This window comes from Montipora capricornis, chromosome 1, assembly GCF_036669925.1.
Source record: "Montipora capricornis isolate CH-2021 chromosome 1, ASM3666992v2, whole genome shotgun sequence".
NCBI lineage: Eukaryota > Metazoa > Cnidaria > Anthozoa > Scleractinia > Acroporidae > Montipora > Montipora capricornis.
Window position 1 is genome coordinate 47,358,235 of NC_090883.1, and position 18,923 is coordinate 47,377,157.

The following is an 18,923-nucleotide window of genomic DNA, read 5'->3' on the forward strand; positions in this document are numbered from 1 at the left end:
TTTTTTTTTTTCTGTTTTTTTGAAATAATCACCTGTGTATTTATACTAAAACAATTATTCGCCTCAGGCTCAGTGATTATCGGTGAATATTCACCTCGACTTCGTCTCGGTGAATATTCACCGATAATCACTTCGCCTTCGGCGAATAATTGTTAATTAGAAAGCACTGGTGATCCTCGCAATCCAATTGGTTCTCAACAATGGAATTTATATGGGTTAGTGCAATTTGAAATAAATAAGCACGAGTAAATTTTTCAAAGACGAGCAATTTGTACTCTTTGAAAAAATTACAAGCGCTTATTTATTACAAATTGCACAACAAAAATCTTGTGATTGCTAATAATAATGTACATGAAAAAATTCGAGATGGTCAAGCAGAAGCAACGCACGCGTATCACGCAATCAAGGAAAAATTGCGCCATCCATGACTCGCATTTGATTGGCTATCAATGCAGCAATTTCACCTTTACTGCACCATTTCAACTTTCTGCACTATTTAACTTTTCTGCTCTCTGTTTGGGATTAATTCACGTGTTCTCAGCCAATCAACGCGCTGAAAGCTTTTCGTGTATATCATTAATTCACGAATAGCATGATTAATGTCGTTTTTCTCAGCTTTAAAGTACTAAAAACGAAAATAAAACATGTGTATTTCCAAAATGGCAATTTAACTACGTGCTGTACACTTTTTGAATGAAACAGGCTTTGTGCATGATTTTATGCGTACGATCATTTCCAACCAAACTGCACCCCAGTCAGTTCAACATGTTCAATAGACCTTTTTACCGATGCGGCGGCCATTTTGATTTCTATTGTTTCGAATAGCTATTATGGGATGCTCAGGGGGCAAATACATATTAATTTGCCCCCTGAGCATCCCATAATGTCTTTCGAAACAATAGAAATAAAAATGGCCGCCGTATGGGTAAAAAGGTCTATTGTCAAACGTGGCTTCAAAAAAAAATAATTTTTACGGTCAGTAAACACTGATTTCCCTCCAGACTGCACGGTATTGAAAACGTTTTTCACTATATTTAACAATTATTCACCGATACTCAGCGAGCCTGAGGTGAATAATTGTTTTAGCATAATTACATAGATGACTATTTGAAAAATATGCGTTTTCTTTAAAACAATTAATTTCTTCGTCTGTAACCTCGACAAAACGGCTTGCGGCCACTTTGAAAAAAAAACCGCTTAGGTGATCATCGTGTAAAAATCAGTTCAAGTGCAACCAATCAGCGCAGAGAATTTTCAATAATTACCTATGTAATTATAGTAATGCTTGATATTAGCCCCTTTTTAAATCTACGTTCCAATAACGAATAATGATGATCATGATGATAAATTAAAAAGAGAGATAGTCGCTTGGCACGGGACGAACCGATATTCGAAAGGAGATATAGAGCAATTTCTCTTTCTCCAAAGTGTAGGAAATGCGTAGCTATTAGAGGGCCAATTTTCACATTTCCGCTGTTTTTGGCCCTTGTGCTCAACTTACCGTGTTGAAACCGTTGAGTTAGTTTTGTTTTCGTAGCTCCGGCATCGGACCGGTACGTTCGACGAGGCTAAGAACTCGGTTCACAACCCATGTTCGTGAAATTCCGTGGGACGTTAAGGAACTGACGTACACATTAGAGCTAGTAGGAAACGGAGTTTCTCGCTTTGTGGTGAAACTAAGGTAATAATACCACGTTGAGGGTCACAGAGTCCAACTGTATGTTACATTGAACCTCGGTGCAAAACCATTTAACAGAAGAAAAACAATACATCGTGCTGTTAACAGAGCCTCTATTGTTAAAATTTAAAATCGTGGGCACTTAGTATCGACTGTCGCACGTGCATCACAAGGGTCAATAAAAACTTTCAACAATGCGGGTATTTAATACGTTTCTGGTGCTAGTGAATGAAGAGTGTTCTTTACGCGAATTACAAACTTCATTGGCATGGCAGCAAGCTTCCAAAGTTCGTGTCGACTGGCCAATCAAAGGCCGAATATGGCTACCTTTGCCCTCACGGTTTGAGTGTTAAGTATTTATGAGTCAATGAGTCAATGAGTTACTGCAGTTAACCAAACCATAAAATGAAAGCTACAATTTCAGAGAGTCCCTAGGCCTTATCACTGAAACGAGGGCTTAGGCTTAATCAATAAATTATTGCTATATTGAGTGTGAGTCTCATTGACTCGTGAGTCATTGACTCATAAAACAGGCATCCTCTCACGGTTTGCACACTCGATAGCGTGCGCTACGGGAGAGTGTAAAAAAAAAGAAGAAAAAAACAAAACAAAACACTGCGCCAGACTTCAAGACACAACTTACACACAGAGTAGCCGAAGAAAAGAGTAACAAGGTGTATTTCAAACGTGACCTTTTTTTATTGCTCATAGAAGAGTTCATTTTCAGTATTCTCCAGGAAGGTGAACTAGAGGCCAATATTTTACACTTAATAGCCGCTTGTTTCTTTACACTTGAACTGTATCAACATGAACTTGCCTGACTAATTACACGTAATTACAAGAGCGCTCCAATATTTGTATCTCTCAGAAAATAGAACAAAGAAAATAATCAACATAAGAGCCAAGAAAATGATACACTCGCGACATTCATGGCGAGGAAATGGTACAAAGTACTGAGGGAAGACGCATTTATATCACAAAATGGAGACAATCGCAACTCTTCGCTGCTTTAAAATTCTCTTGTCGACAATAGACGGTAGAGAAAGACTGGTCACCAAAGTACAGAGATCGGTTCTCCAGTCCCCAATAAGAAGCGGACAGTCGAACAAGGGAATATCACTGTCATGTGTATTACCTTTAGCGGATGGCGCACGCGACCTCATCACCTCGATTGGCTTTAGCCACACGATAGGCAACTCGCAAGAGTCACGTGATTCAGGCAGTTCCGTGATGAGGCCACGGTCTGTGTCCCATGAGGCTCCATTGAGTTTTAAGCCACTCAGATAGACTCCTCGACTAGGAGGAGATGTGCAGGCAGTTTCTTGATGCAATACCTGTTAAAGCCGAAAATAAGTTTGTAAAAAACAGTTTTGTGGTTTGGTTAATTTTTGTTATAGAGGAGATGGTTAATTTTTTGACACGGCTTGGTTGATGAAGAACGAGCGTTATTACATGGAAACCAACTCTCAGTCTTAATGAAGCACTCCAATTGGCTGGTTTTCGGTCTGGGTTTTACAATAAAGACCATTACCATGGAAACGGTCCGTTTCCGTATTTTTTCTCTCTCAAGGGAAATTCAAGATGAGCAAAACAAAAAAAGTTTTTAAATGAAGCACTCTGATTCGCTGGTTTTCGGTCTGGGTTCTACAGTACAGACCATTACCATGGAAACGGTCCGTTTCCGTATTTTTTCTCTCTCAAGGGAAATTCAAGATGAGCAAAGCACAAAAAGTTTTTAAATGAAGCACTCTGATTGGCTGCTTTTCGGTCGGGATTTTACAGTAAGGACCCTTACCATTTTAATTCAATGATAATAGCAACTTTCTTTATTTTAAAGCCAATTTATGAACTCTTATAAATTAAAGTTAATGTGACAACCATGACCTCTGTAAGGGATTTGTAATTGAGCTAAGGCTATTATGCGTTCTCTCGTTACAGAGCGAGCTTGACTCACGCGAACATCACACCATGCACATTATTATCCAATCACATTCTAGGCGCCACGTGCTTAAGGATTAGCATATCAAAGTCCCTGAACTTCGGTACTGCGTCATTTCTTTGCTGTCATGGGTTGGGAACATTAATTCAACGAAAGGGAAGGATACCAGAGGTTATCCCTATCGAGGGTATCCGCCTGCAGCCGGATGTAATTGACTGAGAGTCGATTTTGATGAGGGAGGGGGAAAAACGGAGTAAACGGAGAAAAGCGGACGAAACCACCCTCCCCTCCCCTCCCATCCCTACCACCCTACTCCTTCCCTACCATGGAAACGGTTCGTTTCCTTACTTTTTCTCTCTCCAGGGAACTTAAACACAAAACACAAAAAAGTTTTTAAAAAGCGGGATATATATTTTTTTCATCACAACAGTACAATTATAGCAAGCAGAATTTAATTGTACATGTAAAAAGTTGCCGCCAGGAGCCAATTTCCCGCAGCCTCCATACGTATTAAACCTTTGCGTCAACTCTGTCCCATATCTTTTTTATTTTCAAAACTGCTATATCTTTTCATCATTTTGAAATACCTTCGCGCTTCGGGTGTGCTGCTATGTGACGTAATCAATGACCGATCAGAAGTCTCTTATGATTGGCCAATGTGAAAACACCCGCAAAAAATCCCCTGGGATGTGCTTCAGGGTTGACTCAGAAGGCTAATATAGAAGATGGAGGCTAAGGGTAATGGGCCACGACTTGTGGCCAATATTCCCCAGTACAGCTCTTGCGCTCGGTTAGTAAGGAGCTAGTAGTATACATTGCTAGAGTTCAATGTGTTGAAATGGAGCGTTTTGCTCCTGGTTTTGCTATTGCATTAAATGAAGGAAAGGTAAGATTTTGAATCCGGTGAATGAAATGAAGAGATTTTTTTTGCTTTTCGATGGTGACAGGAGGATAGGCTTCGGAAAATAAGAGTATTTCCAGGAGAACAGTATTGCGGGACAATGGGTGGTGTTCACGTTACGTCGGCATCGCCGCCATGTTGGTGGATGAAAACAAAAGATCTCGGATTTTTTTCCGAATATCCCCGAGTCCTAGCTCCCACGAGTCTCTTACAGCTCAGTAGTGGAGCATCCGAACTGGTAATCGGAAGATCGTATAGGTTCGACTCCTGTATAGGAGTCTCACCATCGAAAACGTCTCCGAATTGGGTCTGGACGCAGCTACTAAAACAGCCCTATTGACTAGTTCAGAAAACAACGAGCACATAAAAATATACAACAGTTCCCAGCTAGCAGAGGTCTTTTTTTCTTTTGCGTTCACTGGGCTGACGAGACGTCTGCCATGGTGCGAAACTCACTATGATACTACCGAAGTCTACGATCTTGGACGGAACTTTTCAAAACGCATGCCCCATGATATGTTTGCTGTGTCTCGCGCATTCCCTTTACAGTAATTCCGCTGTTGTAAAGTGAGCCCGTACGACATGTTAAGTATTACTTAAGGATTAGATTGCTAAGTAACCGCCTCGCATGCTCAATACTGTACAGTGAGTTTCGACCCATTGCAGAGTTCTCTTTTCCCGTAGTCTCTAACGAACGCAACAAGAAAAGGGACCTCCGCTAGCAGAAAAATACAACAGAAAAAAATGAAGCCTAATCCTAAACACAACAGAGCTGCGTCCTGTACGGATCCAATGAAATTAGAGATTGTAAAGGTATGTGTGGTATCTGTGGAAATGGAGTATTCTAAGTCACGTGACGTGAGGTCTTAGTGCTTCAGAAGATCTAGACACCAACTCCCTGAAGGCCACCAACATAACGGACACGTCTCTGTACGTCACCCGTTTCTTACACCATTTCTGGACTATTTTAAAACATGCAACAATAACGAAATAATAAACCTTACCTCCGCTGAAAATTCAAGAGAATAAACAGACTTCATCGCAGATCGAGCGTGGTCCATGAGAACACAAGCCAAGAACGCCTGAGGATGAACAAACGCACCGAGGGAAAACGAACAAGGGAAGAGAGGTGAACACGAGTAATATTCGGCGAGAAGTTTCACTTGCTTTCCAATGAGTTACAACAAACGAGCCTCACTGATACCTGAAGAGGGTTTTTCGAGCCATTTGGACGGAGCTTGATGTTGACCCAGCGACAAAGCGAAGTGAAATAAACCTGGTGTAAACGCAACACATCCATCAAAGGCGTTGCTTAGGAGGTCCAAATCCTTGACAGCGTCTTCAAGTAGACGGAGTAGAAAGACAAGTTCTCGTTGAATAAAGGATGCCACGGCCGAGTTTGCCTCTTGGGTAAGGTCCAGCGACTGAATTATCTGTGTAAGTATCGACAATTCATGGATTGTTTCTTCAGCGATCGCTTTGACGCAACTTTCAAATGAGAGGGAAGTCAATGAGTGTCCCGTGTAGAGAGCCACCAGGTGTGCTATGCCGCTGTTACGTGAAAAAAAAAATCGTTGTATTTGGGACAAAATGACTGTCACATGTTTCATTCAACCTAACTGTCGCAAAATACATGAACGAAACATAAACCCACACACATTGCAACATTGAAAAAGCATTCCAGCAGGTTTTCATCTTTATTGATGAGTTATTCGGAGATGTCCTTTTGAAAAGCACGAGATTACAAGCTCGAGACCTGCTTACTTCCTGGGGGGAACCCTTTTTCGCAAAAAGTTCTTTCGCGACCTACCAGCACACGTTTGTTTGTTTGTTATTTATTTGTTTAAGCAGGTTGAAGTTTTGGCAGCTATTCAGCTCATGTGGACCTGCTATACCCACCCACCCATATACAACACCGGGAACTTCATCCCCTACTCTTCTCGAATAGTGTGTGGGTTCTTTAACGTCCCATGCACAGGGTACTAATGAACATGGAAGTTATTTGTCGGGACCTCCGGCTTATCGTCCTTATTCGAGAAGACTTGAAAGTTTAACCATTTGCGGATGTAATTACTGAACAAGGATTTTGTTGTCGGTGCCATGCCACCGCATGGCAGCCCGGTGTTCAACCAACTGAGCCACCGGTACGTGTTGCAAGTGAATACTAAGGGTGCGTTCGATTGACCGTATTCCGGAATAGGAATACAAGGATTAGAAGTTAGAAACACCTGCTAAAATGCTTTTATAATCATACCTCAATTACCCTTGCTGCTTCAAAACTCCAAACATACCGTTATTAGTATTCCTATTCCAGAATAGGGTCAATCGAACACACACTAACTTTCTCACTTAAACGTTCAATTATCTTCAAAGCTATCAAAATCACGGTTCGCAGCAAATCACGGTTTGTTTCTGTTCATTTTAAAGGGGATTTATGTATGCGTAGTTACCAAATAAACGTACCTGCTTCGTTTGGACTGGTAACTAGAATTAGAGGCATCAATAAGGCCAAGCCGCTGACACGATGGCGCTTCCGGCAACTTGTTAATGAGAGCGTCAATTTGTCCGTAGTTAAGATCATCCTGTGATGAATCCTGCACAAAGAATATCGAAAAAGAGGGGGAGAGGGAGTGTCCCCTTTAGTCAGCTCACGTCCGTAAATGAGCAATGCACGATATTGACCTAATCAAGACAAAAAACAAGCCTTCTAGTAGTGGTTCTTATTCGCCGCAGTACATTGACAGCCAACATGCAACTCCGCTCCTAACTTTGAGATAAAACTGTGGAAATTAAGAGGACGAGTTTGAAACTCCAGTAAAGAAATAAATGGCGGTGGCGTGAATGAATGAAATTATTGAACGAAGTAGTTATAACTAACAAAATGAACGGACTCAATAACTAAGCAATTTTATCTGCAAAGTGCTGCATGATGTTCTGATGCTCTGCAAAGGATCTATCGGAGATCATGCAAAAAAGATCCTAAGCAAAATTCGGAGGATTCCAATATTTAAGTGAAAAGTAAAATGAATGAAAAAAAGTATTTGCAACGTAGGAAAAAGGAGATTTCGGTCCCTTGCGAGATTTATTTTCGCCATGGAGGACTCACCATTTCAACACGCTCACGCACGACAAAATACGCAATAGATTCAACCGCTTTCAAATCGAGGCCATTTGTCACGTGACCACCATATGTAACATAACCAAGCATTTCTTCCACAGCTTCAAGAAAAAGCGATTCATGACAGGCCCGCGATATGTCACGCAAAACATGTAATCCCGCTAGCAAATCAGCCTGAAACCTTAAGAACAATGAGGAAAAAGTTACAAAGCCGTCCGCAACCTACTTTTTAAAGTCTGGCTCCAAACAAAAGCAGTTTCAAATACACGTACCACTGATAAGGACAATTAAACGCTTTCTCTCCATACTTTCTACGTTCGAGCAAAGCTGAATGGAGATATGCCAGTTTGTAGATGGCGTAGGGTTGTACGTTACTCTGAAAATAAAATGTAGATAACTAGAAACTTAGTCAAAATGAAGAAATTCACAAATAAGCCTTTAGTGCACTTTTGCACCATCTGGAAAGCTTCTCTTTTCGTATATTATTATATGGCTCTGGCTCACGAGGACTGGGAACTGCAGAATTCACGAATTTGATTGGCTAAAATCGAGGTTGACAGCGGTCTAGATGTTGCCATCTAGACCGGCATCGAGACGGGTAACGTTTTGCAGTGAAAAGATGCAAACTAAAATGCAAAAATATTGAGTATTTTCTTCTACCAATATTCATTTATGGAAGTGCCAAACAGTATGATGACAAAAGAGAGGATGACGAGCAAACTTTGACAGAATTAAGTTCAGTTCATCGCCACTCATCGCTGTTCGCAAGCAAAATGTCAGTTAGTACAAACTAGTTACATTAAACGAATTAAATTCTTGTTTGGCCATATAATAAACATCTTATTAACCGAGCTAGGTCGGTCTGTATGGGAGAATCTTGACCTCGGTCGCTGGTACAGACCTCACTAAGTTCGGTCTGTACTGGCGACCTCGGTCAAGATTCTCCCATACAGACCTCCCGCTCGGTTAATAAGAACTAATTATTAACCTTACAACTCAAAGGTTTCGAAAAGAGGCGCGATGTTGTGGTGGTCATGTTCACCAGCGAAAAGCCTGACAAGCAAGACAAGAAAATTTACTCCAACTGTCTCTACACACCCAAGACAGAAGGGGAAGGAAAATCTCTGAATTGGACTAAATTCCCATCTGGAAGGGAGGGTAGGAGAGGGGTGGAGAAGAGAGGAGAGGGAACGGGAGGAGAGGAGAGAGGGGCGAGGGGTTTGTAGTCATACTTCAATCTGCTTCCTACTTCAGAACGCAACATAACCTCCGGGCTCGTGGACCGTACACTTTATATTGTTTACCAAAATGCCAAATCTACCGTACCTCAAAAAGAGAGTTCTTCGCTGCAGCTCCCCAAACGGGCGTACAGTAATTTAGTGATCCAGCAACCACGTGAAAGTTCGTTTGCACTGACTCCTTAAAATTCTCCTTTGCCTCGCACGCCACTTTAATACCATGCTGAATAAGAACTGCAGGCAAAGGCAACCCCAAATCCGCTTGGGTGGTCAGCCACAACCGAAACTCGGGATGTACGGGCTCATCTTCGGCTTCGGTAATTTCCGACTCTGATTCCGGACTACGCTCGGTATATTGTAGCTCTGTTTCCTCCTCAGCAATTGTCTGTCGCATGGTTATTATTGTCTGGCGAAAAAAAATTAAGAACAACTGTAAAAAAAGACGTCGTGACTAGAATGGATACTCCAAAATAAGGTGAGACACTTTGTGTATATAAAGTACCAAACGATGATACTAAAGTTTACTAAGTTTAGGTATGGTGCCACTAGAATAATTTATGAAAGCTAACCATTTAGATTCGGCGCTTAGACTTAATCACTAGAGATCAGTGCCTAACCCAGAAGTTATTTTCTGCCTAAACAGAGTGTTGTTTATTTTCCAAAGCGGGTGAACACTGAGGTTGTCAGGTATTGCCACGTCACGTCACCAAATGTAACACCTGTACATGTCTGTCACGAAGTGTCTCACCTTATTTTGGAGCATCCATTCTAGGCATAACCGTACAAAACATGGCTTTGGGCCATAATGTTATTGATCTCGAGGGGCTGTGTAACGAAAATTAGCCAAATTCAGGAACTTAGGACTGGCCACCAAATCGAGCGAACAGTATAAATTACTACTTAAAACAGTGAAGGAGGGTTTGAATAAAATGTAGCAAATACAAAAGGAGGCACGAGTGGGCAAAATTGTAGAAGATTAAAATGGATTGCAATTGGGATCTTTGAAAACTTTTCAGTTTACCTCTGTTGTGTGTAACTCAAACCATGTAAGCTCGACAGACGTTTGTTCTCATGAAGCTTTGATTTGTGATGTTAAGTTGCATTGCGAGTGGAGGCGAATAATTCGTAAAGCTACGCAAAATGAACTGCACCGCCGCGAAACAGCCCCTTTAACAATTCAAGAGGGTACCTTCTGCAAATTTGCGACAGATAAGAAAAATGTAGGGAACGGATCCAGTTGCCCCGAAACGGAAAATACCATAACACTCTTTGTTTGCCCACCCAAATTTTGAATCAGCGTTCTTGTTTTCTCTTGGGACCATTGTAAGTAATAAAAGAGTATTATGGTATTTTCCGTTTCGGGCAATGTAATATGCGTTTCGCCAAAAAAACGAAGATATGGTTGACGTCACCTATTGTCATTAATATGCCAACCACAGCCTCACTGGCTGTTACTTATTTGCTTGTACATTTTTTTTCCCAATACAGATCATGCGATAATATTCAGAGACTTCCTAGAGTTTATCACTTGCCTGCAGCTCATGCACAAATTCGTCGGACCAATAAGCTGCCAGGTGACAGTTTTCCAGAATTACCCAGCATCCTGCTTTCATCCCCATCTTTATACTATTCAGAGCCCTCTCTAAGCTGGTAACGTCCCCTAAGGTCACCATAAGCAAGGGACGATCCTTTCCGTGGGCACGAGCAAGGTTAATAACATCAGTTACTGGGTCTGTAAACACAAAATAAGTTCTTATAGGTGGTAAAGAAAAATTAGCTAGGACGAACAATAAAGTATAAGTCCGCTCTCGGCAGGAAAAATCCTTATCGGTAAACAACAATTCCTTTTTCCCTCTGCTAAAAATCACACAAAATATCAGTTTGCGGAATTTGTCGTTTTCGTGAAAGAAAAATTAGATCTTGAAAAGTATATTGAGACGCGTGAAAATAAACTTAAGGCCCGCGCAACCGGCTTCAACATTTGCTGCAACATCTGTTCGATTTAATTGAGCAGCGATGTTGAAACAGTTTGCTCTCCCCTTTCAACCTTGTTGAATCGAAGTTGAATTGATGTTGAATGACTTTAAAAGCGTTTAAACTTTGCTTCAACAACCATTCAACATGTCTTTTGTTTTCGCGAATGTTAAATGAAGTTGAAAGCGTTTGCCCCCCTCCTTCAACGTAGTTGGATATGCGCCTGCGCACTAATCGGTCTTTCAATAACGTATCCATGTCCGTAACTATAGTAACAACCGTGTTGCAGCCTGGGACTGAATACACGCCCCTCGTGAGCTCTGTTGAAACAAATGTTGATGATGTGTTGAAACATTTTGCCTGCCCCAGCAGTCAACGTCGTTCAACATTGTTCAATATCATTCAACAAAATAGGACGAATGTTGAAGCTATTTGACAGGGGTTTTAGCCGCTCTAATTCCAAGTGGAGAAATTCTGGAGAAATTTTTTGGGACAGGTAGGTAATTGTTGTAAGTGAGTACTGTAGAGTGTAACTTTCAGTTAAAGGATTGTATCGTAAGAACTCCTTGAGTTCTTGTAAATGAGCAGAGTCGTGTAAATAAGTGATGTTTCGGACAAGACAGTAAACATTACACAGTATATAAAAATAAAATATAAAATAAAAAATGAATAATAAATAAGAGAAAAAAAAAAAAAAACGAGTTTCAGCAGGCGTTGCACCATGTAACATGAAAGGTCGAAACTTGTTTGGGAACGTTGAAACTGGTTTCGAAATGATGTTACCAGATTCCCGTAAAACAAGTTGATACTAGTTCCATGGCCTTGGCCGGTTTCTGATTGGTCTACCCAGAGTAGCCTAACAAGACCAAGCGAGACCAGTTTCAAGAAGTGATGTTACACGGTGAAACTCTTGTTTTTATAACCACTGCGATCGTTGCGACTGTTGCAGAAGTAGAAAGCGGTTCTACTCTTCGTGAAACTTGTCTCGCAACGCAAGTTTCACGAAACCGACCATGTTACACGGTGCAATGCCTCCTGAAACCTGTTTCGCAGCGTCTTTACAAAGACGTTTCAGCTAAAAGTTTAAACGTGTAACAGCGGCTTTATGCAAGAGCCTGGCTATACTTGTTTAATAACTGCACAACATGGAGGTTCTTTACCTTTCAGAACGCTTGTTTTTCCTTGCTTGAGAGTGCTTATGGGAGGCAACAGAAACACAACCGGACGCGATTGGCTTGTGAAGGGATACAGCTGTTCCAGATCGTATCCAATAGGCCGAGTCATGCTGGCCCCCATTTGATAGAGGACGATGTCTTGACAAACGTGAAATAGCTGAAACAAACGAAAAATAAATCACTAAATGGCTCAATTGAGGAAAGAGAACAAAGAAACTAAAACAGAACCAGCACCATTGTAAGTCCCAAGAGAAACTGGAAACAATCCTTATGCAAAATTTGGGAAGACAAACAAAGAGTATTATGGTATTTTCCAAAGTGGCTTATTGTCGCTCTCTTATCAAGCAGAATCTGATTGATTTCAAAAGATAGAAATACGAAGAGATAATTAAATATTCTTAACACTCGTTGCTACAGCACACTCAAGTTTTATCAGGCCTTTTGTCTCTTGGTCTTCTCTGTCGTATCATATCACCCATCACCGAGAAACGACAGGCGGCTTAAAGGAGTAGATGAACGGCTCCGAAAAGACAAGTTGTTGTTTTGATCTGTGGTCAAGGCGTTCGATATCGTGTATACAGCAGCAGCGGGTGGGTGGTAGGTCCTCAAGCTGCGGCCAGAGTTTTGTCTTCGGCCATCTGATGGAAGTAAGGCCCAGGCTTCACGACGGGGACGTATCGAAGTTAGATTGCAAAAGCAACGAACTTCTTGTATGGCCTTGATTTGAATTCAGATTTTTTTTTTCAGTACTATTGTTGCCTGGCTCTCAAAAGAGGGATGGCGTCCTTTGCAAACAAGAATAGTCAATCACCTGGTCTCGTTGAAACGTTTTCCACAGAAGAGCTTTCTGAAAGACTGTCAAATGAGAGAATTCGCCAGGCGTCGCTCCGAGAAGAACAGGAGGCAGCTAAGAAAAAGAGCAAAATATTGTTACACTTAAGAAAGCTCAAACTAATAGTTTGAAGTGACGTTTTCGTCGCCGTAGCCATCGTAGTTTCTTAAGCTCCCTACTAATTAACAATTAGACCCGTGGCCCTTGAGGACGAAGGGTCTAATTGTTTTAGTATCACCCAACTAGTCGGACAAAAAAGGCAATAACAAAGCTAGCAAATGCAAGTTGAAGAAATAATATATTTGGGAATAAAACGAAAGAAAGCGTCACGCTTTTCGCTACTCGAGGACTATGACTAATATTCCTCTAGTAGCGTAGCCAATCAAAATGCAGGATTTGCATTAGTCCACTAGTTGCGTGATACTAACGAGGTGTAAACACGAGAGAGGTTGGAGCTGGTCTGGTATGCGAATAAATAAACTCCGTGGCCAGATGAAAAAAACAACAAAACAATGCCTAAAGAAGCAGTAACGAAATACACCGGGATTGCGAAAATTCAACCTGGGAACGAATGATCCCAACAAATTGACCTTCTTCCAACTGTGTGGCTTCATAGCTCAGTTGGCAGAGCATTGCACCCGCATCACAGAGGGCATGGGTTCGAATCCCGTCAAGGCCGCCCGAATTTCTCAGGTGTAGTGAATAACACGTCTTTTTTTCCACCGGAAGAGCGCCAAATATGGCCGGGGGAATCGCTCTCTTACCTCGTATACTCGCGTTTGTCATGGACTCAAAGTGACAGGTGTCCATTTGCCTTAATAGCTTATTTGGTAATGCACTGCACGACTATGGGGAAGATATCTGTTTACAAAGATTGTTTTTGTTATTCAAATGCGCCAACCACAGAAACAAAAGACCGTTTGTTTCGACAGCCAATGAGGCTCTGGTTTGCACATTAATAACAATAGGCGACGTCAACGATATTTTCGCTACAAAACACGGAGGTCATTGTCTGATTTCAAGCAGAGGGGGACAAGGTACGAGTCGGCAAATTATGCCATTATTGATCCACATATTCAGAAAGTGCACACCAAGCATTACAAAATTTTTAAGTTTAGTGTTAATAGATCCAATATTAGGCGAAATACAGCCAATTAAAGACGTCACATTTTACCAAGAAATGTATGGCCATCCGGACGCTTCGTCGGGATGACCAACATTTCTTTGTAAAATATATCGTATTTAAATGGCTGTATCTCTGTTAAAATTAGCCCGATTAACACCAAATTTGGGGATTTTGTAAATGTCGGTGTGCTCCTTCTGACTATGTGGATCAATAGTTGCTAATAGACCTTTGCATATATGGCGCCTAAATTTGAATAACAATACTTTGTACATCCTTAGGCTAGCACTTATGTTTCTAGACAAAGGATTTTTGACAATAATGTGAGGCTTAGGATGTACATTGCCTTTTATGCAAGGGGCCTATGCCATAATTTATAGACTCGTACCTAGTCCCCTTCGGTTTGAAATCACGCAATGGGTTCAAATCCCATTCAAGTGTGAATTTCTTAGGCTTTCGTGTCGCCTTCACAACGCACAGAATTGCGATGATCATTTGCAGACTAGCCTTATGGCTATCTCCTACTAAAGGGACTAAGCTCTTACAGTGAAATATTCACGCCACTGTTCTGACTGTTCCGCCACAGAGGTTTTCAGGCCTTTGAAAGCAGGCAACAGCTCCAGTTCATCAACGGACTGCCACACATGGCGCCGAACCCAATGCGGCTTCTCAATATCACTGCTGTCATGCTTACTGGAATGGAACTCGGTGGATAGTTGACTGAATAACTTCCATTCATCACGAGACAAGGCGCCGCTGTTCATTAGTTTTTCCACGGCCAGCAAGAAGGGAAACAAGTAGTTGTCGTCTGTGAAAAAAAAAAAAAGGTTTTTTGTTTTTCAATTAAGGACGGTGCCTACTATTGTTCTTGCGCATACGTTCTGCGCATCTCGAGATACTCGGGTTTCCTGGGTGATTCTTATTAATACAGGGATTTTTTTGCGCGGTTTAAAACTATGTGGAGAAACCAGAACTTAGCAAGCGCTCTTGGGATCTAAAAAGAAAATTGCGGAGAAAACTGGAGAACCATCAAACTTCTAGCCAACATATATAGGGCGTCGAATCTGGAATCCATCGAGGGACACGCTGATGGAAGGAAAGTTCGCAACTGCGCTAGCCCCGCTCACTCAATTAACCTTTTTTTTAGGCTTCCTTTTTCAAGTACCCTCCAAGCACTGATCTCGGTGATGATAGCTTGCTGAATACCTTTCACACAAATTGATTCTGTTTGAAATGAACTGTAAAATGAGCTCGGACTGAGTCAACTTACCCTGAAACAAACTCCAAGATATGCGTTCGAAGATTTTCCGAGACAAAGCCGAGATGAGCTCGGCCCCACGAGCTGCTGGCGATCCACTGCTCTTCTTGCCCCGGTTCCTCTGAGCTATGGTGTCATGATAGAGTTGGATGAATGTGTCCAGTGGATATCGGTAGAATGGATGAAGCTTGTGCATTTCGGACATCACAACGAAAAGAAGAGCACCATATTGTGCAACGGGCAGGAAATCATTTTGTTTTGACAACAATTCTGTTTTCATTTTCTGTAAAAGCAAGTTTAAAAAACAAAAGAAAACAGTCTTACGTATGTAAGATTTATTTCAGGTACACAAGATCTTTTTGAAAAAAAAAAAAAAAAAGCTAAGGAAATTTGACTGTAAGCATTTTTTCAGTTACAGTTTTGTTGGAGAGGAACGATTTTTGTCGCTGTTTCTGAGTTGTAACTGTTAAAAAATATCGTACGTGAAACCCAGAACCTATTTCTACCTTATTTTGGTGCGATTCGTCGACAGGAAACTGCAAGGGATAGGAAATTGCATTGCTAGAAACTTGCTACAAGTTTACGGCGATAAAAAATCGCATTGACTTGCTAGGACAAAAATCGCACCCTGTGAACGGGCCTAAAACGGGAGAACCGGAGGAAGAGTTGACTACAGTTGTATATATAATTGCAAAGAATGGGCGTACATTTTATCACACGTTCTGAAAGCGTGGCAAGATAAGACTAGAATCATTGGGAAATGACCTTTCACACCCCGCTGACCGGAAGCCGGCCCATTGCAGGTGGGGCGCAACAGCTGCGCGACGCTTTGTCTCTCTAATTCTACACAGCTGTCCGCTCTACCCTACGGCGGCCTTGAAAGAGTTCATGCCACATCTCACCTCTGCCTCTTGGCATCTTTCTTCTGCTGTAGATATCATTTCCCTGCTCTGGATGACGGCATCCAACATGCCAGAGTCGTTTAGCAGTGGAACACCAAGAGCAACCACTTTCCCAAGAATAAGTTCCTAAAGGAAATGGAAACTCACATCAGCTGATGAGTAACGCAGATGACTTTTCTGCGGTTTTGGGTGAATGCCCAACACATGAGTGCAAACTGAAACAATACAGTTTTCAGTCTCGTCCCCAGCGTCCGCTTTTCTTTTGGTTAGCGCCAAGAAGACACACTCTGGCCACAGCCAAAAGTAAGTAGACCTTACTTTTTTTAGACAGCCAAAAGTAAGAAGACCTTATTCATAAATGGCACCTGTTTCATTACTCTTTTGCTAATGTGCAAATTAGCCTACCAAGGCTCATTTTACAGCAAGAATTCTTTTCACATCGCTGTATGGTATGAGACTTGGTATGCTAATTTGCACTTGGACTAACGAATTATGAAATTAACCGCCGTTTATGAATAAGGTCTATATTAGCCAATATCAAAAGTACCAAAGTACTCTTTGTTTGTCCCTCCAAAAGTTTCCATAAGCATTGTTTCCAGTTTCCCTTGGAGAAAATAAAAACAATGCTTATGCAAAATTTGGAGGGGCAAACAAGAGCATTACGGTATTTTTCATATTGGCTAATTGTCGTAATCGTTGACGACCATTATTGTTTCAAATTTCTGAGAATGCGCAAAAGAGCTGAAAGTCCGTAATTCGCAGACTTTCTGCTTTGGCTGCGGCCAGAGTCCGTGTTCTTGGTGCTCATCAAAAGAAAAACGGGCTCTAGGAACGAGAATGCGCAGTTTTCACACCAAAGAGCCTGAGCAACGAAGACGTCGATAAGACAAAAGGTTTAATGAACAAGAACTCTAGGGAACTTAAGTACGCCACGTTTTTGGGGTAGGGTCGTACCTCTTGTTGAACACTATATTTCATTGGCTGCATAGTGTCGTACTTCCTATTGTTTTCTGTGCTAAATCCATTGTTATCTTCGTTCGTTCTATTGTTGGCCAATCCTGGAGCCCGTTCAATGAGGTACGACACGATCCCGTTTTTGAACCACGAACGGCAATCAGAAGGAGCTGCTTTCCATTTTGACTTGTCATGCATGAAATTACAACATTTATATGTAAAAAAATGTGGGAGAGACTACTGTCCTGGAATGCGAAATGGCCACGCGTGCCAAGGCTGCCTAATGGTCTGTACGTTCCACACGTGCGTTTTCCATTTTGGCACAACGTTCTCGACCTGTCACTTCAAAAGATACCTTAGGCCCGGGTCGAACGTCGAACTTCACATGAGCCTAATTGGTTGAATTGGGTTCGGCTCATGCGAAGTACAGCGTTTGACCCGAGCCTTAGCGCTATCAAGAGTACTTATGATATTTCCCAATTACTACATGGTGTTGTCGTCCATACCCGGCCTTATTTTATTTTATTTTATTTTATTTTCAAGGAAGGTTGTCATTTTGCAGAGCATAGCGAAGAGCAAACGGAAAACGCATGCGAGAGGCCAACTCGAAAGCTGTTGATAGTCTGGCCACTCTTAGCATATCCTCTTTAAGTTCCCTTTTTAAATTTTGATGGATAAAGTTCTGCAAACAATGGAGACCAAGTTGAAAATTGCGACTATTTCCAAGGATGTTCATTTTCAATGTTGTACCCAATTTAAACCCTTTGGGAATAAAATGTTCTGTCCAGGAATTTGCATATCATTTAAATGTGAATGGTACATTATAATGCAAATAAACCACACGAAGAATCTTAACCCCGGGAGATTTGAATTAGGTATCTGATTTGGTCTATTTTCTAGAATGTGAACTTCTTTCTCCCAAGACCCCTTTGTAAAAAGAAAGAACTGGCTTATTGCAAAGAACTACGCGCTTTCGCGTAAAGAGTTTTCGTCATGTAACCACGATGTATTATGTCGATCGGCATGATATCAACATCGTCGCTGTTTTTTGTAAAAAATTCTCTACCTTTGCATTCGCGATCTGTTGCCTGTGAATGCTAACATCTCTTTCCAGTGATCTCAACGGACCGTCAAACTCGGGCCGTTCAAGCTTTAAGGTTTCTAGCAGTAGCATGTCACACAATCCTTGGCGACTCAAGCCCATAGAGATTGTTGACACTTTGGAGAAGGGAAGTGGGTATTGTCCACCGCCAGGCATGAAAAGGGGCAAAGATGAGCTAAGATACAGCCTGAAAGACGGGTGATAATTCACAGCAGAGTTGCCTATATACACTCGAGAAACTCCTTCTGTGTTGGTGAAAGTCTGTCGCATCAAGAGCAATTCTAAGGATTTATTCCAACGACGTCTTTCGACATGCGTAACCAAGGTAACAAGTCCTTTCTTGACGGCTACGTGGAGCTTGCTCACTGTCATCATAAAGTTAGAGATATAATTACTTTATGTAAGTCTCAAGATTAAAGCTGTGTACGAGGGAATTTGGGGGAGGGAGGGGGGGGGGGGGGGGAAGGGGCAGGGGGGATTGCAATTCAAATCAAACTAAACCAAAGACAAGTTAAATGGCATTATGCTGACTATAGAAGCAACAAATGCCAACCTCTGTAAACGATTTTCCCGATTGTTTGAGATGAACTATACGATATTTGCAAGCGTATGTTACTTACCATCCCACCTCTGCGCTAAATCAGTGCCCTTGGAAGCGTTTCAACGTTTTTTTTTTTTTTTTTTCACTTTTTTTCTGTATTGTTTATGTCCTATTTAGTTCCGTTTTTT

At 41.6% G+C, this 18,923-nt stretch overlaps 1 protein-coding gene across 1 annotated transcript in view; it reads right to left on the reverse strand.

Annotated features, from left to right (window-relative positions):
* Positions 1-2,873: 2,873 nt before the first annotated feature.
* LOC138046590 (dynein heavy chain domain-containing protein 1-like) overlaps positions 2,874-18,923 on the reverse strand; it is a 93,983-nt gene continuing 77,933 nt past the window's right edge. The window contains exons 50-62 of the mRNA XM_068893198.1: positions 18,159-18,559; positions 16,139-16,264; positions 15,249-15,519; positions 14,524-14,786; positions 12,835-12,930; positions 12,009-12,180; positions 10,407-10,606; positions 8,963-9,280; positions 7,909-8,012; positions 7,625-7,817; positions 6,982-7,112; positions 5,523-6,069; positions 2,874-3,012 (exon numbers count right to left, since the gene is read on the reverse strand). Of these exons, the coding sequence (XP_068749299.1) occupies positions 5,697-6,069; positions 6,982-7,112; positions 7,625-7,817; positions 7,909-8,012; positions 8,963-9,280; positions 10,407-10,606; positions 12,009-12,180; positions 12,835-12,930; positions 14,524-14,786; positions 15,249-15,519; positions 16,139-16,264; positions 18,159-18,559 (2,648 nt within the window). The 3' untranslated portion in view covers positions 2,874-3,012; positions 5,523-5,696. The remainder of the gene's footprint in view (positions 3,013-5,522; positions 6,070-6,981; positions 7,113-7,624; positions 7,818-7,908; positions 8,013-8,962; positions 9,281-10,406; positions 10,607-12,008; positions 12,181-12,834; positions 12,931-14,523; positions 14,787-15,248; positions 15,520-16,138; positions 16,265-18,158; positions 18,560-18,923) is intronic.